The sequence below is a fragment of the Oryctolagus cuniculus genome, chromosome 9 (genome assembly GCF_051225735.1).
Source record: "Oryctolagus cuniculus isolate XC-2025 breed Fujian yellow rabbit chromosome 9, ASM5122573v1, whole genome shotgun sequence".
Classification (NCBI taxonomy): domain Eukaryota; kingdom Metazoa; phylum Chordata; class Mammalia; order Lagomorpha; family Leporidae; genus Oryctolagus; species Oryctolagus cuniculus.
In genome coordinates, this window is record NC_142875.1 from 16,519,601 (window position 1) to 16,546,743 (window position 27,143).

A 27,143-nucleotide genomic window follows, 5' to 3' on the forward strand; every position below is an offset into this window, starting at 1 on the left:
TGAATTTAAGTGGACTTAGCTATTTTATAATTGGAATTTACGAAGAGTCAAATAATGACAGTTATTTCAAAGACTAACTTTTTTTCCTATGTTTATTGGGTTTTGAGTTCCTTCTGGGTAACATTCTTATTTCTAACCTTTACTAATTTCTTCTTGCTGTATTTACCTTTTTAAAATGACTTTATAACAGCTGTTTATTAAAAATTTCTGGACACTTTGCTCTAATTTGAATTATTTACTGTTGAATTTTATTTGCATATTAATCTTTTTTTTAACTTTTATTTAATGAATATAAATTTCCAAGTACGATTTATGGATTACAATGGCTTCCCCCACATACCGTCCCTCCCACCCATTACCCTCCCCTTTCCCACTCCCTCTCCCCTTCCATTCACATCAAGATTCATTTTCGATTATCTTAATATACAGAAGATCAGCTTAGTATACATTAAGTAAGGATTTCAACAGTTTGCTCCCACACAGAAACATAAAGTGAAAAATAATAGATGATTTTTTTTAAATGATGATGAAATCAGATCAGACCTATTGTCATGTTTAATCCCAGTGAGAGTCAAGTTGGGAGTTGATAATTTCTTTTTTTCTTTTTTTTTTTTTTTTTACAGAGGATCAGTTTAGTATACATTAAGTAAAGATTTCAACAGTTTGCACCCCCATAGAAACACAAAGTGAAATATATTGTTTGAGTACTCGTTATAGCATTAAATCTCAATACACAGCACATTAAGGACAGAGATCCTACATGAGGAGTAAGTGCACAGTGACTCCTGTTGTTGACTTTACCAATTGACACTCCTGTCTATGGCATCAGTAATCTCCCTATGCTCCAGTCATGAGTTTCCAAGGCTATGGAAGCCCTCTGAGTTCTCCGATTCTTATCTTGTTTAGACAAGGTCATAGTCAAAGTGGAGGTTCTCTCCTCCCTTCAGAGAAAGGTACCTCCTTCTTTGAAGACCTGTTCTTTCCACTGGGATCTCACTCGCTGAGATCTTTTGCCAGAGTGTCTTGGCTTTCCATGCCTGAAAGACTCTCATGGGCTTTTCAGCCAGATCCGAATGCCTTTAGGGCTGATTCTGAGGCCAGGGTGCTATTTAGGACATCTGCCATTCTATGAGTCTGCTGAGTATCTCACTTCCCATGTTGGATCACTCTCCCCTTTATTTATTCTATCGGTTAGTGTTAGCAGGTACTAGACTTGTGTATGTGCTCCCTTTGACTCTTAGTCCTTTCATTATGATCAATTGTGAACTGAAATTGATCACTTGGACTAGTGAGATGGCATTGGTACATGCCACCTTGATGGGATTGAATTTGAATCCCCTGGTATGTTTTTAACTCCATCATTTGGGGCAAGTCAGCTTGAGCATGTCCCAAATTATACATCTCTTCCCTCTCTTATTCCCACTCTTATGTTTAACAGGGATCACATTTCAGTTAATTTTTAACACTTAAGAATAACTGTGTATTAATTACAGAATTAAACCAGTCATATTAAGTAGAACAGACAAAAAAACTACTAAGAGGGATAATGTATTAAGTTGTTCATTAACAGTCAGGGCTATGCTGATCAAGTCACCGTTTCCCATAGTGTCCATTCCACTTCAACAGGTTTCCTTTTTGGTGTTCAGTCAGTTGTCACCGATCAGGGAGAACATATGGTATTTGTCCCTTTGGGACTGGCTTATTTCACTCAGCATGATGTGTTCCAGATTCCTCCATTTTGTTGCAAATGACTGGATTTCGTTGTTTCTTACTGCGGTATAGTATTCTAAAGAGTACATATCCCATAATTTCTTTATCCAGTCTACCGTTGATGGGCATTTAGGTTGGTTCCAGGTCTTAGCTATTGTGAATTGAGCTGCAATAAACATTAGGCTGCAGACCGCTTTTTTGTTTGCCAATTTAAATTCCTTTGGGTAAATTCCAAGGAGTGGGATGGCTGGGTCGAACGGTAGGGTTATCTTCAGGTTTCTGAGGAATCTCCAGACTGACTTCCATAGTGGCTTGACCAGTTTGCATTCCCACCAACAGTGGGTTAGTGTCCCTTTTTCCCCACATCCTCGCCAGCATCTGTTGTTGGTAGATTTCTGAATGTGAGCCATTCTAACCGGGGTGAGGTGAAACCTCATTGTGCTTTTGATTTGCATTTCCCTGATTGCTAATGACCTTGAACATTTTTTCATGTGCCTGTTGGCCATTTGGATTTCCTCTTTTGAAAAATGTCTATTGAGGTCCTTGGCCCATCTCTTAATTGGGTTGTTGGTTTTGTTTTTGTGGAGTTTCTTGATCTCTTTGTAGATTCTGGTTATTAACTCTTTATCTGTTGCATAGTTTGCAAATATTTTTTCCCATTCTGTTGGTTGTCTCTTCACTCTCCTGACTGTTTCTTTTGCAGTACAGAAACTTCTCAATTTGATGCAATCCCAATAGTTAATTTTGGCTTTGACTGCCTGTGCCTCCCGGGTCTTTTCCAGAAACTCTTTGCCTGTGCCAATATCTTGAAGGGTTTCTCCAATGTTCTCTAGTAACTTGATGGTGTCAGGTCGTAGATTTAGGTCTTTAATCCATGTTGAGTGGATTTTTGTGTATGGCGTAAGGTAGGGGTCTTGCTTCATGATTCTGCACATGGAAATCCAGTTTTCCCAGCACCATTTATTGAATAGACTGTCCTTGCTCCAGGAATTAGTTTTAGATCCTTGATCAAATATAAGTTGGCTGTAGATGTTTGGGTTGATTTCTGGTGTTTCAATTCTGTTCCATTGTTCTATCCATCTGTTTCTGTACCAGTACCATGCTGTTTTGATTACAACTGCCCTGTAGTATGTCCTGAAATCTGGTATTGTGATGCCTCCGGCTTTGTTTTTGTTGTACAAGATTGCTTTAGCTATTCGAGGTCTCTTGTGCCTCCATATAAATTTCAGCACCAATTTTTCCAGATCTGAGAAGAAGGTCTTCGGTATCTTGATTGGTATTGCATTGAATCTATAAATTGCTTTTGGGAGAATGGACATTTTGATGATATTGATTCTTCCAATCCATGAGCATGGAAGATTTTTCCATTTCTTGGTATCCTCTTCTATTTCTTTCTTTAAGGTTTTGTAATTTTCATCGTAGAGATCTTTAACGTCCTTGGCTAAGTTTATTCCAAGGTATTTGATTGTTTTTGTAGCTATTGTGAATGGGATTGATCTTAGAAGTTCTTCCTCAGCCATGGCATTGTCTGTGTATACAAAGGTATTTGCATATTAATCTTAACTACAAAAATTTATTATATATATATATATTTAAGCTTCATTGAGAGCTGGGGTTCTATTTTTAATACTTGCACAACACGGCCGGCGCCGCGGCTCAATAAGCTAATCCTCCAACTTGCAGCGCCGGCACACCGGGTTCTAGTCCTGTTCGGGGCGCCGGATTCTGTCCCGGTTGCCCCTCTTCCAGGCCAGCTCTCTGCTGTGGCCAGGGAGTGCAGTGGAGGATGGCCCAAGTGCTTGGGCCCTGCACCCCGTGGGAGACCAGGATAAGTACCTGGCTCCTGCCATCGGATCAGCGTGGTGCGCCGGCCGCAGCGCGCCAGCCACGGTGGCCATTGGAGGGTGAACCAAGGGCAAAGGAAGACTTTCTCTCTGTCTCTCTCTCTCACTGTCCACTCGCCTGTCAAAAAAACAAAAACAAAAACAAAAAAACAAAAACAAAACAAAACTTGTACAACATTACTGGAATAACTAAACAAACAAAAATTTAAGCCTTTTGATACTTGAGTTAGGCCACTGTAACTAGCTTTTAACTCAAATAAATTATTTGTTCCATAAACAAAGGCTCTTATTTATGGAGTTAGCTCAACTTTTAAAACATTAAACAATGGATATAACCAATTTATTAGACTTATACTATTGTTATCTTCTCATTTGCAGTATTTTCAGTATTTGATGTTATCATTCTATGAAATATAATTTTCTACTCTTGAAGGTATTAACTTGTTTTGCTTAAGTCATTTCTAACATGGCTGCCATAATAGTTAAATAATTAGCTGAGCAAAGAATGCTTGTTCTGAAGGTTTATAATTTGAAGGTAATAAGTAATTTTACTTAATAATTTAGTAATAGTGTTCTCATAAAATAAGCATTATAATGTACTTATATATAATAGTATTCTTACATAATAAACATTAAATATGTGTTTGTAAAAAATGAATAGAAGACATGAAAATTACCAAGTAATTTATTAAAATTGATTTTTAAAATACTTCTAAGAAAAAAATATTGTCAATATTGAATTTCTTTTCAGGGAAAAAACTCTAGTAAAAGAATAATTTTGAAAGAGAGATTCTAGGGACTGGTGCTATGTCATAGAGGGTAAAGCTGCCGCCTGCAGTGCCAGAATCTCATATGGGCGCTGGTTCGAGTCCCAGCTGTTCCTCTTCCAATTGAGCTCTCTGCTATGGCCTGGGGAAAGCAGAAGATGGCTCAAGTCCTTGGGCCTCTGCACCCACATGGGAGACCTGGAAGATGCTCCTGGCTTTGGATCTGCACAGCTTTGGCTATTGAGGCCATCTGGGGAGTGAACTAGCAGATGGAAGACACCTCTCTTTCTCTCTGCCTCTGCCTCTCTGTAACTCTGGCTTTCAAGTAAATAAATACAGTGAGTTAAGTTGTTACCTGCAAAGTTGGCATCCCCTATGGGCCATAGTTTGAGTCCCGTCTGTGACATTTCCAATCCATCTCCTTGCTAATGCGCCTGGGAAGGCAGCAGATGATGGTTTAAGTGCTTGATCTCCTACCACCCACCTGGGAGACCTGGATGGAGTTCAAGGCTCCTGGCTTCAGTTTGGCCCACTCCCAACCATTGCAGCCATTTGGGGAGTGAAACAGAGGATGGAAGATCTTTCTCTCTCTCTCTCTCTCTCTCTCTCTCTCTCTCTCTGTCTTTCAAATAAATAAATAAAACTTTTAAAAGAATACTCTAGCAATATTGTTCACTATTATTGTTTAGAAATTAAATTATGTTTTTATTCTGTTAATAAGCTAATTTGGCAAGCTATAGGAAATAATTTTTAATTATATTGGTTCATTTAATTTTAAAAGGTGTTCTGCTATTTTTGACATAAAGTACGAGATAAAAATTAGAGTAAAATTAAAATTTTTCATACAACAAATTTAGCTTTTTATGCTTAGAAAATCAAGATTGAAAATTATAGAAGTTATATCTAGTAGCTAAAAATAAAACTTTATAGAACCTAAACCTTTGCAAATCTAAGAGGATATAAAAATAATGGGCATGAGGCTGGTGCTGTAGCATAATGGTTTAAGCCACTGTCTGTAGTGCCAGCATCCCTTGTAGCCACCGTTTCAAGACCTGGCTACTCCACTTCCTATCCAGCTCCCTGCTAATGCACCTGGGAAAGCATTGGAAGATGGCCCCAGTGCTTTGACCCCTGCACCCACATATGAGACCTGGAAGAAGAGCCTGGTTCCTGGCTTTGGCTTGGCACAGCACTGCCAATTTTGGTCATTTGGGGAGTGAACTAGCAGATGGACAGTCTCTCTGTTTCTCTCTCTGTCTCTCTCCCCCTCTCTCCCTCACTCCCTCCCTCCCTCTCTCCCTCTTTCTCTCTCTCTTCCTCCTTCCCTCCCTCCCTCTCTCTCTCTTCCTCCCTCTCTCCTCCTCTCTCTTCCTCTTGCTCTCTTAATTATGACTTTCAAATAAATTTTAAAAAATGAACAAAATTGAAATTCAAGTTGAAGAAATCTGTGTCCCAGAAGAAGAGAAAAAATGTGTATTATGTTAAGATTTTGTGCCACAAATTAAAAACTTTAAGAGCTGATCTTAATTTGATACACACATATAAGTAGTCTTTCAGAAATTAAAGTTGTGCCCCATTTTTTTTCTTTTGCCACACACATTTGGAGACAGGATGGTAAGTCTTTTCTGAATGTTCATGAATGGGAGTGAGTATAACTTTATGTGTGCTTTCTCTTATTTATAAGGAACAAAAGTTTGTGATTGTTTTATATAGGCCAAATTAAAGGAATGTTGTAATTAATAATTTTAGTTCTCATTTACTATTACCAGAGCTTATAAAGGACAGTGAGATTGGTTCTTCTGATGAATCTATAACTGTAGAGAGTAAGGGCACCATTGTTGGAGACCTTGTTAATTTATGTAGACAGTTAAGTTATTCTTTTTAAGTATACTGGGGAAACAGTGTATTAGAATCCTTAAAAAGTTAATGATTTTTATAAAACATTTATTTTCATAAATTTATTTAGTAGGTAATAGTATATTTTATCCCATTTTCAGCTGCCTTTTAACTTGGAATCCATAATATTTTCTTTTTAAAATGTAATTCTTCATGGGAATAAATTGCATGTTCTTCAAAAATTCCTTGGGACTCTAAGCTGTCCACTTTTTAGAAGAGGATATACTTAAAGTTCTTCTATAGTGACTCAATTGTTTGCTCCTATTAAAACAAGAATCCTTTGCTTTCAGGAATTACATGAATACTGTATATATTGCCTAAATTATCTAAAAAGATTGTGAGAAAACTAAGATTTATTAACTAAATTTGGAAAAGATAATAACTCTTTACTAGCTTATTGCATGAAATTTTGGAAAATGAAGGATTCATTTTATTCATAGTGAACTTTTATGAAGGGTTTCTATTGTTCTTTTACTCTTGAGAGTAATCTTCATTAGTTTTGATTTGTGTTCAAAATGGAGTCCCACATTGTAGTTACATTGAAAATGTTGACAATGTACTATAGATATTTAACTATAAAATTTATTCATTTCTTTTTTTCTATTTTCTGGCATTTAAAAAATTTTTTTCTTTTCAACTTTTATTTAATAAATATAAATTTCCAAAGTACAACTTTTGAATTATAGCAGCTTTTCCTCCCATAACCTCCCTCCCACCCGCAACCATTCCATCTCCCACTCCCTCTCCCATCCCATTCTTCAACATGATTCATTTTTAATTATCTTTATATACAGAAGATCAACTTAGTATATACTAAGTAAAGATTTCAACAGACTGCATCCACAAAGACACACAAAGTATAGAGTACTGTTTGAGTAGTAGTTTTACCATTAATTCTCATAATACAACACATTAAGGACAGAGGTCCTACATGGAGAGCAGGTGCACAGTGACTCCCATTGTTGATTAAACAATTGACACTCTTATTCATGATGTCAGTAATCACCCGAGGCTCTTGTCATGAGCTGCCAAGGCTATGGAAGCCTCTTGAGTTCACTAACTCCAATCTTATTTAGACAAGGCCATAATCAAAGTGGAAGTTCTCTCCTCCCTTCAGAAAAAGGTACTGCCTTCTTTGATGGCCCGTTCTTTCTGCTGGGATCTCACTCACAGAGATCTTTCATTTAGGTTGGTTGGTTTTTTTTGTTTTTTGTTTTTTGTTTTTGCCACAATGTCTTGGTTTTCCCTGCCTGTAAAACTCTCATGGGCTTTTGATGGTTTGTGAGTTTATTTTTCATTTCACTTTTAAAATTTTTCATTTCTGCCAGCTGTTGAAAATAAGTACTTCATAAGTTGTGGAAATAGCAAAATATTTTATTTTGACTTTTAATCTGAAATGGAACAATGTCCTGATTTCATGAACAGTGGAGGATGGACAACAGTTCAGATTTTATCTGCAGAAAAATGCCATCCTACTACATTATTTGGCTGTCTCTAAAAGGTACTCATATATATTTAACATTGGGCAACATAAGCTTATTTCAGTTTTCATAAGAATGAAAGAATTTTTCAGAAATAAGTTGCAAGATTGATAAGCATTTTTTGATAAAATGGTTTTTATTTTAAATTATAAAAGCAATATTTCTTTGACTATGACCTTGTCTAAATAAGATCAGAGTTGGTAACTCAAGAGGCTTCCATAGCCTTGGCAACTCATGACAAGAGTTGTACTTTGGAAATTTATATTTATTAAATAAAAGTTAGGCTGGCGCCGCAGCTCACTAGGCTAATCCTCCGCCTAGCGGCGCCGGCACACCGGGTTCTAGTCCCGGTCGGGGCGCCGGATTCTGTCCCGGTTGCCCCTCTTCCAGGCCAGCCCTCTGCTGTGGCCAGGGAGTGCAGTGGAGGATGGCCCAGGTGCTTGGGCCCTGGACCCCATGGGAGACCAGGAAAAGCACCTGGCTCCTGGCTCCTGCCATCGGATCAGCGCGGTGCGCCGGCCGTAGCGCGCCGGCCGCGGCGGCCATTGGAGGGTGAACCAACGGCAAAGGAAGACCTTTCTCTCTGTCTCTCTCTCTCACTGTCCACTCTGCCTGTCAAAAAAAAAAAAAAAAAAAAAAAAAAAAAAAAAAAAAACAAATAAATAAAAGTTAAAAAATTGAAAAGGAAACAAAAAAAGTTAAAATCATGTAACAGACATAAAAATAAATAAATAAAAAGTAAATCTATTTTCATGTTTATATTTCTAGCTTCATGCTTATAGCCCTTGCAAGTAACATTAACAAATTCAAATGTGCCCTCTTCATATTTTGTTTTGCTTTCTATTTAAAAAAATATTATCTCCTCCATTATTTTTAAGTTCTCTGAATATAGCTATGCTATAATTTATTGTGATAATTAATGATTAGTGTTGTCTAATTATTTGGAAGAATTAATTTCCAAAGCACACTAGTTGTATATTGATTTGTGTTAGGTGATGATAATTAACTATTTCATATTCTGATGCAGAGAAATACATTCCGACCTTAAGGATAATCTGACAGCATTCCAAAAATACCTGATTGAGAGTAACAAAGAAATGATGCCTTTGAAAGTCTGGGAACTACAAGGTATTTAAACTACTTTTAACACAGCATTTTGGTAACTGATCTTGGTTTTATTAAAAATGCTTTTACATAAAATGATATCGATTATATTATAGATCATAATTACTAATGATATGAATGATATAAATTATGTTACTTTTTGTAATAATACTCATTTTATTAAAAGATTATCAAGCAAGCCATATTTTTATTTATAAGACTTAAAATTACATAAATTTAGTTATTTGGGATTATGTAATCATTTTTAAAGTGTACACTGATTTATATTGCAGGTAAGTCCCAGCTGTTAAATTACATTTCAAAGAATCTAGAATGTTAGTTTAAAAATATCTACAATCAGGGAGGCAATTTGGCATAGCCAGTTAAGCCACCGCCTGGGACACTTGTAGCCCATGTTGGAGTGCCTGGTTCAAGTTATGGCTCCTTGACTTCTGGTCCAATTTCCTGCTCTTGCAATCCTGAGAGGTGGTGAGTGATGGCTAGAGCGTTTGGGTCCCTGTCATCCATGTGGAACAACCAGATGGAGTTTCTTGTTCTTGACTTAAATTTATTTATAACATTAAATTTATTTATAACTTTTTCATTAATTGTAGCCTGGATCAACCCTGGCTGTTGATGGCATTTGGGAAGTGAACCAACTAAAGATAGATCTCTGTCTCCATCTTACTCTAATTTTCATTTTGCCTTCCAAATAAAAAATTTGCCCAAAACGTCCTTCTCTATTAGATCAGGAGAAATTGGAACTTAACTTTAGTTTTCTTCTATTTAAATTTTGATCTTGTTATACCATTGCATGTTTCACTAATCAATTTTTAATGGAAACATCAAATGAAATGATATGCAGTTTGAAACTTAGATCATCTTCTGTTCTGAAACATAAGCAGAAATTAGTGACCAAAATTTAGTTTGGATTTTAAGGGTTTAAGTACTTCGCAGTTTATAATTTTTTCTTCATAATTGTTTGTAGATCATGGAAACATGTCATTTTCTGCATAATCCACAAAATTTATAAAATCTTTAATTTGCATACTGTACAGTTCACCCATTTCAAATGTACCATTCAGTGATACATAGTACATTTCAGCCAATTTTATAACATTTTTATCACCCCAAAAAGACTAACATAGTTAAATAGCGATAACTCCCCAGTACTCCCCAACTCTCTAGCTGTAAGTAACCATCACTTTATTTTTTTAAACAGTAACTGAAAGGATACTTATCATAATGCTTCTGCCATAATTACTAGCACAGATCATACAAATACCAATATTTTACATTTTACCTGGATTATATTTACAGTCATTTTATATGAACTATTTTGTTTGACTTCTCATAGTAATATTCTGAAGTGGATTATCTTTTTATTACTAAGAAAAATGAAATTGGTTTGACGTCCAGTTACCACCTAGGTGATAAGTGGTTTTAGGTCTAAATTATTATTTATACTCTGCCATATGTTATCTAAGTGAACTTCATATATACTTAACAGATCTTAGAATATCAAGTTTTTAAAAGATCACAGAATGTGAAAGACTCAGTCTATTAAAATTCTCTAACTTCTATATATACCTACCAATACAAATATCCTATAGGCTAAACACTGTATTATAACTTGATAGAAAATCATTCAGCAGAATGAAAAGTTTAAGAACAGTGTCATGATAAATTGGCTGTAAAGAATCTACCTATTTGAACTGATAGAATCTACTCTTCCTCAAACATTCTGTTGTACAGATTTCTATTTACTTATTTATTTATTTGCTTCATCCAGACCTCGTGCTTGGCCCTCCTTTCATTCCACCACAGGTAATGAGATTAGTGTATCATTTGACATCATGGTAACACTTAACAAATCCATTTTCAATAAGTATACTAGGGTAATCTTTCTTAAGTGAAAAGCTGATTTGTTCTTGTGCATAGTCAGAATTTTTCATTTATAAAGCTGTCACTGAGTAGGAGCTGTCAGAGTTCCCACAGGATGATACTGGCACACACAAACTAAGGAAGTTTAGTAAAGGGACTGTTTATAAAGCACAGGTACCTTGAGGGAAAACAACTAGAAATGGATTATCAAACCCCAATACTAGCAACTAGATTAGTCTTTGTCAGCCTTAATATTGAAAGAGCAAGGAGAGAGAGTGGGTACCAAACCTGGAAAGAATATGTAGAGAGCAATGTCCAAGAAAGCAGTAGCCCCTGGTAGAGGGCCGTGACCCTCTCAATGTGATCTGAGAAGGAGAGAGGTAGGTAGGTAGTACGGCTATAGTCTTTACTTTTCTTTCTTGCTGCTCTCAATCAGTGTCTTGGATTGGCTGAATCTAGCCAGAATTAGGAGGGTCAGGGAGACTATTGATTTATAGGTTAGCCTTTTAGAACTGAAGCAAGATGGATTTGAAGAGCAAACCAAAAATATTCAGCCCAGTCCTGCCTGAGGAAATCACCCTGTGTTTTCAGAATCTACCTTTCAGAAGAGACTTGAATGAAAGAAGTTGATTAGCTAGCTAGCCAGGTGTTATCAGTCAAATAGCTAGTCATTTGTTATCAGTCCTTCCCACTAAAAGACAGATTTCACATGCATCAACTAGAATTTTTAAGTCCACACATCTTATTGTGGTTTCTGAAGCTCTTCATTAATCTTTTACTTCCTTCTCCAGTTTCATAAACTATTACTGTCCTGTATGAATCCTCCTGTCAGTTTGACAAATTTTGCTTTCTGTAACTTTCTACAGGATCATCTCTTCATTTATTTAGTCATTAATTTCTTCAACAAAAATAGTTACTGAATGTCTAATCAGTTTGACTATCAAAATATAGGATGAGGAAATCTAAATTCCTTACCCTTTGCAACTTTTTGTTTTGTTTTGTTTTATATATATATATATATATTTGACAGAGTGGACAGTGAGAGAGAGAAAGGTCTTCCTTTTTCCGTTGGTTCACCCCTCCAATGGCCGCTGTGGCTGGCGCGCTGTGCTGATCCGAAGCCAGGAGCCAGGTGCCTCTCCTGGTCTCCCATGCGGGTGCAGGGCCCAAGGACCTGGGCCATCCTCCACTGCACTCCTGGGCCACAGCAGAGAGCTGGACAGGAAGAGGAGCAACCAGGACAGAATCTGGCACCCCGACTGGGACTAGAGGCTGGTGTGCCGCCGCTGCAGGCGGAAGATTAGCCTATTGAGCCGTGGTGGCGGCCTCTTACCTTTGCAACTTAAATTCAGGTAAGACAGATGATTTGGAATAAGTTAGTAAACGAGAAAAACAGGGAATAAACTATTAAGAAATATGTTAAGGGGCAGATTTTGGCCTAGTGGTTAAGGTGTCAGTTTAAATGCTTGTATCGCATATCAAGAGTGCCTAGGTTCATTACACACCTGTGGCTCCTGATGTCAGCTTTAATGAAGACCTTGGGAGGCAACAGTGATGAATTGAGTTTCTGCCACCCATGAGGGAGACCAGATTAAATTCCTGCCTACTGGCTTCTGGTTCAGTACCAGATGTGGTAGGCATTTGGAGAGTGAACCAACAGATAAGAGCCCACTCTGAAATTTAAAATTTTGTCTTAAGTGTTGGAAAGGAAATAAAAAGTGCTGTGATAGAGGATATCGTGGAAGCTAAATTAAATAGGTCAAGAAAGAACTCTCTCAGATTTTGCCTGAATGGAAGCTGCTTCTTGTCACAAGAATGAACACATTTACATGAACATGCATTCTTTTGGGCGAGTTCATTATCCATTAATGCTCAATTCAAATGTTTTCATGGAAATTTTCTTAACCCTCTGTCAGAATAACATGTACTTTTCTCTCATACTTTTCCCTGTTGTAGCATCTGACTTGTAGTATGTACAGATTATTTGTTCTATATTAAGGTGTTTCTAGGTTCTAACATAATGTCTCACATAGAGTAAGAACTCAATAAATGGTTATTTATGAAGGAAGAAGGAAATATATCGGGGTAGGGATTATGACACCAGCAATGAGAATTCAGCTGGAAGTACTGACTTGGCAAGTCTAAGTATTGCATTCCAGAACCCTTAGCCAAAGACGTTGATAGAGCAGGGAAAATTATCATATTCATCCACACAGGAAAGAAACTCAGGTATGCAAGGAAGTTTATTGTGGCAGGGAGGAAAAAACACAGTGTAGACAAGCCACACAACAAGGATCAGGAGCACAGGTAAAGATGAAATAAAGGACCAGGAATCTGGGTTGGGACAATTGTGATGCCCTCTGAAAATTTTTATCTATTTTTAAAAGACTTTGCTGCTGGATCCTTAAATCTCCTTTTCACTAAGATAACATACAAAAAGTTAAATACTTATAAATTCCCTTATATTTACACCCTCTCCAGAGATCACTTCTCTGCCTTGAAATAAGTCTGCCTTTCTGGAAATTCTTTCCCATGAAGAACTAGCTATTCTTCTCTCACAATCTGATGTCCAGTTGGGACAAATGACATTTAGAGTGAAGCTTATTGCCAGCCTTGTCCTTTCAGAAATGTTCCTGTTACGTTGGTTATTTCTGTGCCATCTTCCTGTAGCATGCTGGTGTCCCTCATCACCCTTACTTTTGAACTGCTAAGTTGTTCGCTCACATTCATCAAGAAGTCTGCTACTCCTTCATCTTAGGTTTGTCATCTTTCAGTACCTCAGAGGCCATGTGGAGTCTAGTATGACATGTAATTAACCTTGGCACCTTATTCTGCATTGATTTCAGCCACTACTTTGCGTGAGTGTACCTTTAGTATAAAGTATACCTTTAAAATCAATCAACATTTGACCAGTGTTTTTCTCACTTTTCAGAACAACTGGCTTTCCCACTCTTACACTTACAGTCATCATTGACCCAACTTGTCAAATTCCTTCTGACCTAACTACCTCCTTTAATAGGTTTTACATTCTAAAATCTATAATTTTAGACACTCTTTCCAAAATCATAAATTCTCTTTTTTAAGTGTCTTTGATGTCTCTTTCTTAGCAATTTTTTCTTGTATTATAATTTTTTATGTTTAAATTTCCTTCAGAGTGTTCTTCAAGGGCTCTTACATAATTTAGAAAACCACAAATGTTAGAGTACTTTTAAAGACCATAAAGAAAAGAATATGCATAGTCAGAATATATTTAAAATATTTTTATTTATTTATTTGAGAAGTAGAGTTACAGATAGTGAGAGGGAGAGACAAAGAGAAAGGTCTTCCTTCCGTTGGTTCACTCTCCAAATGGCCATAATGGTCGAAGCTGTGGCGATCTGAAGCCAGGAGCCAGGTGCTTCTTCCCAGTCTCCCATGTGGGTGCAGGGCCCAAGCACTTGGGCCATCTCCTACTGCTTTCCCAGGCCATAGCAGAGAGCTGGACTGGAAGAAGAGCAGCTGAGACTAGAACTGGCGCCCATATGGAATGCTGGCACTGCAGGCAGAGGATTAACCTACTGCGCCACGGTGCCGGCCCCTAGTCAGAATATTTTAATTGCCGTCCCTAATATCTGTGCCAGATTTATGTGAATGAACTGGAAACAAATCTAAATAGGAAATGGACATTTAAATGATTACTTGAGAGACTGAACTGTGACTGTGGTAGAAGGCATAAAGAGGCAGTCTTGGAAGGCAGTCTGAGATGATTCTAAGTTTCCTAGCTGTGAGACTGAGTAGAGAGAATATTAAATGTGTGAGTAGTATTGGGTTGAGTTGGGGGCCAAGAAATAATGAGACCACCATTGGAAAGGTTGATTTAAAATGTGAGAAATCCAGATGGTCAGGTCCAACAAGAGGGTGAATATATTGTCCTTAAGATAAAAGGAAAAAGCCGGCGCCGTGGCTCAATAGGCTAATCCTCCACCTTGCGGCGCCGGCACACCGGGTTCTAGTCCCGGTTGGGGCGCCGGATTCTGTCCCGGTTGCCCCTCTTCCAGGCCAGCTCTCTGCTATGGCCAGGGAGTGCAGTGGAGGATGGCCCAGGTGCTTGGGCCCTGCACCCCATGGGAGACCAGGAAAAGCACCTGGCTCCTGGCTCCTGCCAGGATCAGCGCGGTGCGCCGGCTGCAGCGGCGGCCATTGGAGGGTGAACCAACGGCAAAAGGAAGACCTTTCTCTCTGTCTCTCTCTCTCACTGTCCACTCTGCCTGTCAAAAAAAAAAAAAAAAAAAAAAAAAAAAAAAAAAAAAAAAAAGATAAAAGGAAAGGCTTTAAAAAGTTTAAATCTTACCATAAAGGTTTTAAGAGGGGATATGTGCTAAGTGAGGGTGTGAAATGACTAATCGGTATACCAGGAAGGGTGTAGTGGAAATCATCTGCATGTTAGAAGGAAGGACCAGCCCGTGAAGAAGACGCAGAATGATGAGCATGGAGAACTTAGCATACAAGCGAAGGAAACAGACTTTCAAGAGAAAGAAGATCTGTACTTTTTCTTTGCAGGAGTGATTCTGTTGCAAAAGGATTTTCAGAAAGATCGAAAAATGTCCATTTAGGACACCCTAGTGAGCACTGGATAGCTTTGTTGTAGTATAGGTTGAAAACATGTTGAGTAAGTTGAGGAAATTCTAGTTAGTTACTGATCCGTATGATACAGTTGAAATTTGAGCTATAGTACATTAGCTTCTCTTGTCCCATAGGAGGCTACTGTAAAAGCCTCTTTTTTAAAAGACTTAATAATTATTTGAAAGTTAGAGTTACATAGAGAAGGAGAGGCAGAGAGAGAGCTTCCATCCACTGGCCCCCTAAGTGGCCACAATGCCTGGAGCTGTGCCGATCCGAATCTGGGAGTCAGGAGCTTCCTCCGGGTGTCTCATGCTGGTACAGGGGCCTGAGGACTTGGGGACCATCTTCTACTACTTTCCCAGGCCACAGCAGAGAGCTGGGTCAGAGGTGGAACAGCTGGAACCTGAACTGGAGCCCATATGGGATACCAACACTGCAGGCAGTGGCTTTACCCGCTACACCACAGCACCAGCTCTAACCCCAAAAGCCTCTTTTTCTGGGCTTTTTTCTTTTTAAGGCTTATTTATTTATTTATTTATTTGAAAGGTAGAGTGGCAGAGAGGGAGAGAGGGAGAGGGAGAGGGAGAGAGAGAGAGAGAGAGAAAGATAGATCTTCCATGTGCTGGTTTACTCCCCAAATGGCCGCCACAAATGGAGCTGGGCCAATCTGAAGCCAGGAGCCTGGAGCCCTGCAGCTTCCTCCAGGTCCCCCAAGTGGATGCAGGGGCCCAATGTCTTGGGACGTCTTCCACTGCTTCCCCAGGTCATAGCAGAGAGCTGAATCAGAAGTGGATCAACCAGGACTTGAACCAACATGCATATGGGATGCTGGCACTGCAGGCGGTGGCTTCACTATGCCACAGCATGTGCCCCTTTTCTGAGCTTTGACTTCAGGCTGATTCAACATTTCAGTGAGAATTTGGAAATAAAACTAGGCTTTTTGTGTTAAACTGATAATTTTTTTTTTTGACAGGCAGAGTGGACAGTGAGAGAGAGAGACAGAGACAAAGGTCTTCCTTTTCCATTGGTTCACCCTCCAATGGCCACTGTGGCCAGCGCACTGTGGCCGGCGCACCGCGCTGATCCAAAGGCAGGAGCCAGGTGCTTCTCCTGGTCTCCCATGGGGTGCAGGGCCCAAGCACTTGGGCCATCCTCCACTGCACTCCCAGGCCATAGCAGAGAGCTGGCCTGGAAGAGGGGCAACCGGGACTAGAACCCGGTGTGCCAGCGCCGCAAGGCGGAGGATTAGCCTAGTGAGCCGCGGCGCTGGCCCTTAAACTGATAATTTTACTAATGTGTGATAAACTAGAATTCTACTTCTAGTTAAATGTTTACAGTATGTCACTATTATATAATAAATAATTCAATTTTAAAGTCTGTTCTGATTCTTGACAAAGTAATAAGACTAAAAAAGATTATTGCCCTGGCAACCCCATAAGTTTTTCTTTTTAATGGAACTGTCATTTCAAGCAGAATACTAAGTTTAAGATTTTATTTTATTTCAGTATTAAGGTAAAATACTGTTGAAAGAGAATGTTCATTACTTACTGAATTTAGTGCAGTGAGTCTTTCCTACAGTTCTTTCCAGAGTTGGCTCTCCATACTCTTTTCCCTTCTTCTTTTCTTTTTCATCAAACCTACATATAGAAAAAATAGCTTTGTGTCTGTATCTTTGCATAGATCTCTTCTTTTGAAATAATACTGTTATTGTGAATACAAATAATAGACATTAAATGATAATTCATGAAAGTGTTAAACTTAATTGTATATATTAATAAATTTTGCTTAAAATTTAAATGCTAAATGTAAGAGTGTTAACATGTTCATTTATGAATAAGTGGGAAAAAGGACTGAGTAAATTTTTAAGATTACATGAAAATATCTAAAAATTTTGTCTAACATGCTAGATTCCTTAATGTTTTTTTCTTCCTTCTAGATCTAAGTTTTCAAGCAGCTTCTCAGATAATGTCCACTCCAGTTTATGATGCCATAAAATTAATGAAAGACATTTCACAGAACTTCCCCATAAAAGCCAGGTATAGTAAAGTGTATTGGTTTGATTGTAGTCAGAACTCTTTCCATTAAATAAGTATTATGGAAATAGCTGATTTCATTTAACATGAAGATGTCAATTAATTCTAGTATATATAGCCTTTTTAAAACCAAGGGCTTTCTTCCTTGTGTGTGTTGATGTTTTAATTAAGCAAAATATTGGCTTGTGTGTGCATGTGCTTTTGTGCTAGAAAATAGAACTCTAAGAGGCAAACAGAAAGGAGAAAATATTTTATGAAAATTTTTTAAAAAATCATACAATCTAAGAAAAAGGTAATAAATAATAAGGGAATGTTTTATGGAGGACAATGAAAGTATTATTCTAAGTGAGAAATCTGTAGCCAAAATGCTACTAATTATATTCTTGCTTTTAAGTTTCCAAACAGTTAGTAACATATTATAATTCTGTGATATATTTTGTGGAATACTTTTTTATGCAAGTAAGATCTCTGATTAAGCTGCTTGTGGAAAATACTTCGGTTATATTAAACATATCTTCCAGTTTAGTAAATACATTCCTATATCTAAGAGTGACCAATATATACAATCTGGTTACCATGTTTATGAGAATTTTTGAAATAACATGACTTTGATATGTTTGTTTTCTGTTTAGGAATGACATAAGATTATAAGCAACAACTAAATTATAAGATGAGTTACCTTTTTTAAATTACATTTTAAATATATTAATATATAGAGAACAGATTTCATGAATGTCATATACAATTTCCAAGAATACAATACTTTTCTCCTTCCATCCTTCTTTGTTTCTTTCCTTTTCTTTTATTTTTATTGTGATAACATACTTTTACTTGACTTTATAATCACAGACTCAGTGCTTCTCTTAACAAGGAACTCTGTAAGTGGAAAATATTCCTGTTTCACAGGAATATAGATAAGGATTACAAACAGTAATCTAATCACAGGTGTGATTTTGCTTATATATATATATATATTAAAGTTTTTGTTGTAATATTTGTATTAGCTACCACATGATACTTGTCTCTTTTGGTGTGGCCTGTTTCATTCGCATAATGGTCTTCTGTATTGGAAAAGTGCACGATGTGACAAGTCCCAAGTGCATATGTAGCTGCTGTATGTTTTCTTAAGGGGAATTGGAAAGCAACCCATGTTCTCAGTGTAACTTCTTCTTTTTTTTTTTTTTTTTTTTTTTTTGACAGGCAGAGAGGACAGTGAGAGAGAGAGACAGAAAGGTCTTCCTTTGCTGTTGGTTCACCCTCCAATGGCTGCCGCGGCGCGGCCAGCGCGCTGCGGCTGGCGCACCGCGCTGATCCGATGGCAGGAGCCAGGAGCCAGGTGCTTTTCCTGGTCTCCCATGGGGTGCAGGGCCCAAGCACCTGGGCCATCCTCCACTGCTCTCCCTGGCCACAGCAGAGAGCTGGCTTGGAAGAGGGGCAACCGGGACAGAATCCGGCGCCCCGACCGGGACTAGAACCTGGTGTGCCGGCGCCGCTAGGCGGAGGATTAGCCTAGTGAGCCGCGGCGCTGGCCCTCTCAGTGTAACTTCTAACTGTTGGGTGATTACTTTGCCTCTTTTTTTCCCTCAAATGTTATTTTTGTACATTTATCCACAGTACAAATTACAGAAGCTTAAATCTTACATTCTTTGCCTTTACATCGTTGGCCACAAAATGCAAGAATAGAGATTCATTATCTGAAAGTAAAGAGGTTCATTACCTGATTTACATGTTCAGAGTGAATATATTGATTGAACTCAATTAGTTTAAGCAGTCAATAATTTCATAAGTCAGTGTTTATATGCCAGAATATGAATTATATGTGGGTGGATACTCAGTTATTGATAAATTTTGCAATTGCTGTATCAGCTACAAGTAAAGTAAAATAGTTACAGTTTTTAATAAGACAATTGATTAGCTGTATTTAAATCAATATAACTATTCAGGGGTTCTAATATTACAAACTGTGGCTAGTCATTAATCAAAATTTTAAAAATGTGCTAACATTGCTTAATGGCTAAATTGAAGGCTTGAACATACCTATCCCTAAAGCTACTAGTAGAAAATCAATAAATGTTTCTTAAAATGAAATGGTCACTAAATGAAACATTTTTATTATTTAATCTCCAGTTATTATTTTTTGTAATGCTGCTGAACAATGACATAATAAATGGTTATTGTGGGTTGTTTCAAGGTTCACTTTGTGCTGGTAATCTTTACATTTAACAATTATTTAAGTTTTAAATAATTTTCTGCTATGCATAAAATTGACAGATATGTAACTAAATATTCTTAAGGGTTATCAAGTTGAATAAATACAGTGCATGTGACAAGAAAGATCTGTCTTTATTAGGGATTATAATATCTTCGAGAGTGAGTGGAGTAGGTCATCTGTTTCTGCAGGTTCCATATACAGCAATTCAACCAAACAAGGATCAAAAATATTTGAACAATATCTGTGTCTGTATTGAATACAAACATCTGTTTTCTTGTCATTATTTCCTAAACAATACAGTGTTAGCAACTATTTACGTAACATTTACATTGTATTGTACGTTATAGTTACTTAGAGATAATTTAAAGTATACAAGAGGATGTACTTAGATTCCATGCAAATACAACACCATTTTATATAAGGGACTTGAGCATCTATGGATTTGATATCTGTTTGGGGTCTTGAAACCAATACCCCAAGGATATTAAAAAGACAGCTATGTTATCAGTATTTTAGACATGGTGACTCTGATAAGATAAAAAGCCAGAATTCTCTTTATATTATGAATGTCGCCTATTTACATCTAAACATATGTTGAAGTTGGTAAATTCACACAAAAGTTACCTCTATGGAAAAAACAAGACAGAATAGTGTTTTTCAATGAAATATTCTTGAAAAATTAGTATCAGTAAATAAGCTATGACAATACTTAATACATACAATTAGTGCCCATGAAATTTAGATGATCTCATTCTGTATTTAAATACGCTTGTCAAACAAAATCCTTAATACCATTGTCAAATTAGTCTATATGGAAATACATACTTTTCAGTCTTGAAGAGTTTAGGGATTTTAATTTCTTCTCTAATGTATAATACAGAATTACTGTTTAGTCATGAATACTTTAAAATTAATTAAAATCAGTATTTATTTTCCCAGGTCTCTAACCAGAATTCCTGTAAGTCACCAGATGAGGGAAGAAATACAGCAAAATCAAAAGGTTTGCTTAAATTACTTTTTTTTATTTTTTATTTTTTAATTTTTTGACAGGCAGAGTGGACAGTGAGAGAGAGAGAGAGAGAGAAAGTCTTCCTTTGCCCTTGGTTCACCCTCCAATGGCCACCGCAGCCAGTGCGATGCGGCCAGCGCACCGCGCTGATCCGATGGCAGGAGCCAGGAGCCAGGTGCTTTTTCCTGGTCTCCCATGGGGTGCAGGGCCCAAGCACTTGGGCCATCCTCCACTACACTCCCTGGCCACAGCAGAGAGCTGGCTTGGAAGAGGGGCAACCGGGACAGAATCCGGTGCCCCAACCGGGACTAGAACCCAGTGTGCCGGCGCCGCAAGGCGGAGGATTAGCCTAGTGAGCCGTGGCGCAGGCTTAAATTACTTTAAAAAATTACCACAATAATACCAGCGTTCAGGATTTGTATATTTAATTTTCATACAAAAAGAAATGTTAGTACTTTTTGTTTATTGAAATAGTTCAAGTTCTTTCACTTTTATGTTATCTATTTTATGTTGTATATACTCTGTGATTGTAGTCAGTCTTTCCTGATGTTCTACTATCCACTATTTATTTCACTTTAGGCTGTAGATTTTCTAGCACATATTATGATTTTCCTCACAGGTTAACAAAGGCTTCAAGTTAACTGTTTTGTTTTTCATAACTGATTTTACTTAAAAGTTTATTAGTACTGAGTCAGTGTTAGGCCACATGAGTATTATTAGATTTGTATAGAAAATAAGACACAATTGATCAGTAGTTTTGTAAGAATCTGCCATATGATCTCCTAACTTACTTTTGGATCCCAAATGACCCTAATTATGTTAATACTTATAAAGTGTTTACACTACTGCTTGACTGTATTACGTGGAACAGGTTTGATTTAACAACAGACTCACTGGGCCCTGAACTTTAGTTTGCTTCTTTTCCATAAAAATAAGTCTCAATGTAGATGTGTATGGAATTATGGTAGTAATGCTCCACAGTGTAATGGAGTGCATCCATGAAAACATCTTGGCTCTCCTTTTATGGCTGCAAGATGGCAGCCACAGTTCTGGACTTCCTATCTGTACCCAGTGTTGAAAGAGGCAGGAAGCATGGCACAAACCATGTTCATTCTCACTATAGCTTTCCTGGAATATTTGCACAGACTTTGTCTTCCATCTCATTGGTCAGTATTTTATTATGTGGTTATCCCTAGCTGCAGTGTTAAGTGAAACAGTTTAGAAGAAAGCCTTGATGGCATAAAATAAATCTGGAGTTTAATTGGTAAACTAAATAATTATGACACTTCAAATGGTCTTCTTGATCAAGTACCTTTTCAAGAGCACAATGATAGGAGAAAGGGCAAAGATGATAATGGTACTCTTTCAATTACTGGGGGAGAAATGTGTCTGGGCTAGCAGTCCATGTTGCCTACAAGCCCATGGGCATGTGAGAAAAACTAAAGAACCTCGAGTTCCATCCCTGGGAAAGAGAATGGCTTTGACTTGAAAGTCAGAAATTTCCATTGTGATGTTACTGCACATGGATTGGGACGTGGCTGCCCTGATGTATGTTTCTGTTCCAGTATGTCATCCATACATACCATATATCCTGCAATGCATGTGAACAAATGGCTTAAAAAAATAAAAAGATGATAGCTTCTCACTCATAAAAGAAATATCAATTAGAATGAAACTGAGAAACAATATATCAAAAATTTAAAAATTAGTGCATTTTCTTAGCAAGTAAGTTGTTTGTGTAAGAAAGTAGAGAAAACAAAAATATATGTATATCTATTTGTGTTTACCTAAAAAATCACTAAGGATGAACAACAAACTTAAAAACAAAAACATCTGTGTCTAATGGCTGCGGTAAGGGATGAGGAACAGTGTAGAAGATGCTGAGATTAGCATAAGAATTCTTTGTGAATAGCTTTTTATAGTTTTGACTGTGGACTCATATGAAAATTATTTAAATATATTATAACCATGCTCAGTTGTATAAATGAATTTGAGTTTGTTTTTATTTCAGAGAAAATTGCTTTAATTCCAATGATCAGGAAATATTCCTTGAAAGTTGATAATCCCTGGTTTGAATGGCCAGAATCTGTATTTGGGTGATATTTAAATTCAATGTCAATTCAATGTGTTTCTTTCATTATTTGTTGTTAAGAGCTGTTAAATTATATTCTGGGATTTTTTGTTGTTGTTGTTGTTTAAAAAATAATGGCCAAGTGTTTGGTGCCTTTTTTTTTTTCTTTGCTTCAGCAGTGCAAAACAGATAACTTCAATTACCTAACCAAATAATAGATACTTAAATATAAAATTCAAATCGTGATACCTTAAGTCAAATAAAAGTTTACACCTTCTCTGATAGTTTCTGACTGATTTCTTTGTGTGAAAACTTTAGATTTGAACATTATCTTTCTAAAACTCTATCTTTAAAACTTTCCTTAGAATCTTATTTTCTCATATTTCTTATCCTAAAAATGCAAGCCTTTCTATATGAAGATTGCTGTCTAATTTAACTTCAACTTTTTATGTTTAGAATGTATATAGTTTTACCTTAGGAACCTCTAGACATGTTTATAAACCAGCTTGCTCTTATAAAGTTCAACCTGTCTTTTGAAAGCCAGTTAGAAATTCTTTAGCTTAAGCTTCAGTGGTTGTTAAAGAGATTTCTAGGCTCATGTTGGATTAAACTATTGTTTTTAAAAAAGTGAATTCTTCTCGATGGGGAATTATATGTATTTCTGAGCACTACTAGTTTAATTTCATTTTAAATAAAATGTCTTAATTTTATATTGTTTTGCATCAAAACATAGTGTGAAATCAGGCTTCAAAACCCATGTAACAATAAGCCATAAACCATAAATTGGCGTGGAAGACTTTTACTCTTCCAAGGACTAAGGCAAAGTAGACAAATTTCTGCCCTGCTTTTACATATTATTTGGTTTTCTAGTTCATTTTTTTGTTGTGAGTATAGCACTTCGTTATATGTGCATGAGAATATCTTTGATTCTTTTCCCTGCACTAAGTCCAAAACTCATTCTATTGTTCTGAGATTAAACCTTCAAAATCCAAGCTTTAGGTTACCCAGGAAGATCTAGTTTCCTCAAAGCAGGGCCAGTAGTGTGTGTTTGTCTCTGGATTCATTTTCCTGTATCATCTCTGCCTCAGGTGGATACTTCATTTAAAGCTGATCTACATTTACAGGATATACTTTAATCTAGGGTTTTGGTGCTTTATTTAAGAGGATTTTAGAATTGTTGGTTTATCATGTTACTAAAAATCAAAATCAAAATCTTAACCCCATGTTCAAGAAGGGTCACTTTATGTAATACATTTAGGTTACTTTTCCAGGATTTGAGGTTAGCCCTCTGAGGCATAGAAAAGAGAAGAATTTGTGAACACCCATCTCCAACAGACATATTTCTTCTTGCTGATAATGTTTCAGTAATTAAGTGTTCAATCTAGTATTATCTGATTTTTGAGCACCTTTACTCAAGGCACTGCAAATGGAATAAACAGTTTGGAGGGTATTAGCAATCTAGGATGGGTATGTGTGCTTGTTGCATTTTCTACTTAACGCCCTGAAACAGAAGTAAATAGGTTACTGGAAAGAGCTTGAATTAGAGGGTATGAAGATTCAATGCAAGGTTGAAAGAAAATAGCAGATACTAGGAATTCTTAGGGCATCTGCTGATTTTAAAATTGGAATGCAGATTTCTTAGAACAAGTAATTTATAGAAAGGTAAGAAGTAAAAAAAAAATTAAAATTTCACCTATGAAACTTGTGATGTTAGAGTGTAATCTCTTGATAGTGTTCAGTATGAAACAAGGAAAATCTCTGTCCTGTTAAAAATTACTAATCTCCTTTCTCTGTGTATAGCTCAACTCAGTGTTAACTTAAAGAAAAATTCACTTCTGTGAAGTCTTTTTTTTTTAAACTTTTATTTAATGAATATAAATTTCCAAAGTACAGCTTATGGATTACAATGGCTTCCCCCCCCATAACGTCCCTCCCACCCACAACGCTCCTTTTTCCCACTCCCTCTCCCCTTCCATTCACATCAAGATTCATTTTCGATTCTCTTTATATACAGAAGATCAGTATAGCATACATTAAGTAAAGATTTCAACAGTTTGCTCCCACACAGAAACATAAAGTGAAAAATACTGTTTGAGTACTAGTTATAGCATTAAATCTCAATGTACAGCACACTAAAAACAGAGATCCTACATGAGGAGTAAGTGCACAGTGACTCCTGTTGTTGACTTAACAAATTGACACTCTTGTTTATGGCATCAGTAATCACCCTAGGCTCTTGTCATGAGCTGCCAAGGCTATGGAAGCCCCCTGAGTTCACTGACTCTGATCATATTTAGACAAGGCCATGGTCAAAGTGGAAGTTCTCTCCTCCCTTCAGAGAAAGGTACCTCCTTCTTTGATGACCCGTTCTTTCCACTGGGATCTCACTCGTGGAGATCTTTCATTTAGGTTTTTTTTTTTTTTTTCCAGAGTGTCTTGGCTTTCCATGCCTGAAATACTCTCATGGGCTTTTCAGCCGGATCCGCATGCCTTAAGGGCTGATTCTGAGGCCAGAGTGCTGTTTAGGACGTCTGCCATTCTATGGGTCTGCTGTGTATCTCACTTCCCATGTTGGATCATTCTCTCCCTTTTTTATTCTATCAGCTAGTATTTGCAGACACTAGTCTTGTTTATGTGATCCCTTTGGCTCTTAGTCCTATCATTATGATCAATTGTGAACAGAAATTGATCACTGGGACTAGTGAGATGGCATTGGTACATGCCACCTTGATGGGATTGAATTGGAATTTTTTTTAAAGATATTTTTAAATTTTTTTATTAGGTAGAGTTACAGACAGAAAGGTCTTGTGAAGTTTTTTCTTAATCTCCTCAAGTTAGTTGCTTCCTCTACTTTTTCAGAGTAATTTATACAAATCTCTAGTATGTCACATATATATCATTGAAATGCATTCTGTTAAAATTGTTTTTCTTCCTAAATCAATTTTTCTGACCCAGTATTCTAATAATAGCTTTCATTTTTGAGTGCTTTGTATATGATTAGGCTCAGATAATATGTATTACATTTAAACCACAGCAAAACAGATTGATACATTTATTCCCATTTTATACATGAGGAAACAAAAGATTGCAATAGCTAATTGAGTTTGCCCAAATCTTTCAACTGGTGGGTAACAAGACTAAGATTTAAGCTAGATTTGATATCCATTGATCTTGATAACTTTGTTGTACTTGTGAAATGGGCCTAGAGTTGTTAATAGCACAAGGAATAAAGTCAAAATGTTTACTGAATGAATGACAGTGAAAATTTAAACATGGCTTTAAGAGAAATTTTATGAATTTAGAGTGAGCTCCAAATATTTCTACATATACCATAGTTTTTCTCCTCAAATATCATTTCCTCAAGGAATAGAAATATTCCATCCATCAGATTTTAAATGTGCACATACATATTATATAAAATGTATTAAGCAATCATTATAGCATTGACACTTTAAAATTTTGTCTCACTAAATCAAAATGTTCAAATCTTGCATTCTGTTTCTAACCTATGATTAGATTCCCATCACTTGGATCAGGGAGGGTTAAGATACTTCTTGTCCATAATTTGGCCTGCCACCTATTTTTATAAATAAAAGTTTATTAGAATAAAGTTATGCCCATTTGTTTATGTTTTATGTTAGAAAGGTAGAAATAAATAGTTGTAAAAGACTTTATACCCTACAAAGCCTACAAGATTTATTCCGTGTCTCTACAGAAATAATTTGGTTACCTCTGGCATAGAGGACTATTGTTCTGTCATTTGGCTAACTGTTATTTGGCTTCATTTCAAGGATCTTCGTGATAGATTTGAAATTCAGCCTGGTGATGCTCGCCTATTTATAAATGGCCTTCGTGTTGATATGGATGTTTATGATCCTTTTAGGCAAGTATTAAATTATTGATATAAACTACTTATATAAAGGTTAAAAAATGATCTGAATTTAGTATTTGAAAAAATACAAAGAATCAGGGAGCCAGAATTGTAGTGCAGTGGTTTAAGCAGCTGCTTGCTACGCTGGTCTCCTAAATCAGAAAGCTGCTTTGAATCCTTGCTGCTCTGCTCTGATCTAGCTCCCTGGGATTGCTTCTGGAAAGCAGTGGATGATGATGGCCCATGTGTTTGGTCCCCTTTCATCCACTTAGCTTCAACCTGGTCCATACCTGGCTGTTGGTGGCCATTTGGGGAGTGAACCAGCAGATTGAAGATCTCACTCTGTGTCTCTTTTTTATCTGTCTCTCTTCTGTTGCTCTGCATCTAAAATAAATAAATAAATAAATACAAAGAATCACTAAAGGTAAAGCAAATGCATGTTTTTATTTTAAGTGGACATAATTGTACATATTTATAGGGTATAATATAATTTTTGTAAATTTTGATTTATCTGAGCGGCAGACACACAAAAGATAAGAGTTTCTAACTACTGGTTCACCCCCCACCTGTAGTGGCTAGGGTTGGGCTATGTTGAAACTGGAAGCCAAGAACTCGGTACAGATCCGACATGCATTGTAGGGACCCAATTACTTAAGCTA

At 36.9% G+C, this 27,143-nt stretch overlaps 1 protein-coding gene across 12 annotated transcripts in view; it reads left to right on the forward strand.

The window, feature by feature from the left end:
* UGGT2 (UDP-glucose glycoprotein glucosyltransferase 2) overlaps nt 1-27,143 on the forward strand; it is a 246,604-nt gene that overhangs the window by 75,216 nt on the left and 144,245 nt on the right. For 6 of the 12 annotated variants that reach the window (XR_016212759.1, XR_016212760.1, XR_016212758.1 and 3 more), the window contains 5 exons: nt 8,726-8,826; nt 17,225-17,324; nt 18,526-18,657; nt 20,473-20,533; nt 26,405-26,496. Coding sequence is in view for 8 of the 12 variants with exons in the window: in XM_089303495.1 (XP_089159621.1) it covers nt 8,726-8,826; nt 17,225-17,324; nt 18,526-18,657; nt 20,473-20,533; nt 26,405-26,496 (486 nt within the window). In the remaining 4 variants the exon portion in view is untranslated. Of the gene's footprint in view, nt 1-7,545; nt 7,719-8,725; nt 8,827-17,224; nt 17,325-18,525; nt 18,658-20,472; nt 20,534-26,404; nt 26,497-27,143 lie in introns of those variants that run through there. The other 6 variants (XR_016212761.1, XM_089303496.1, XM_089303499.1 and 3 more) reach the window with 3 other exon arrangements.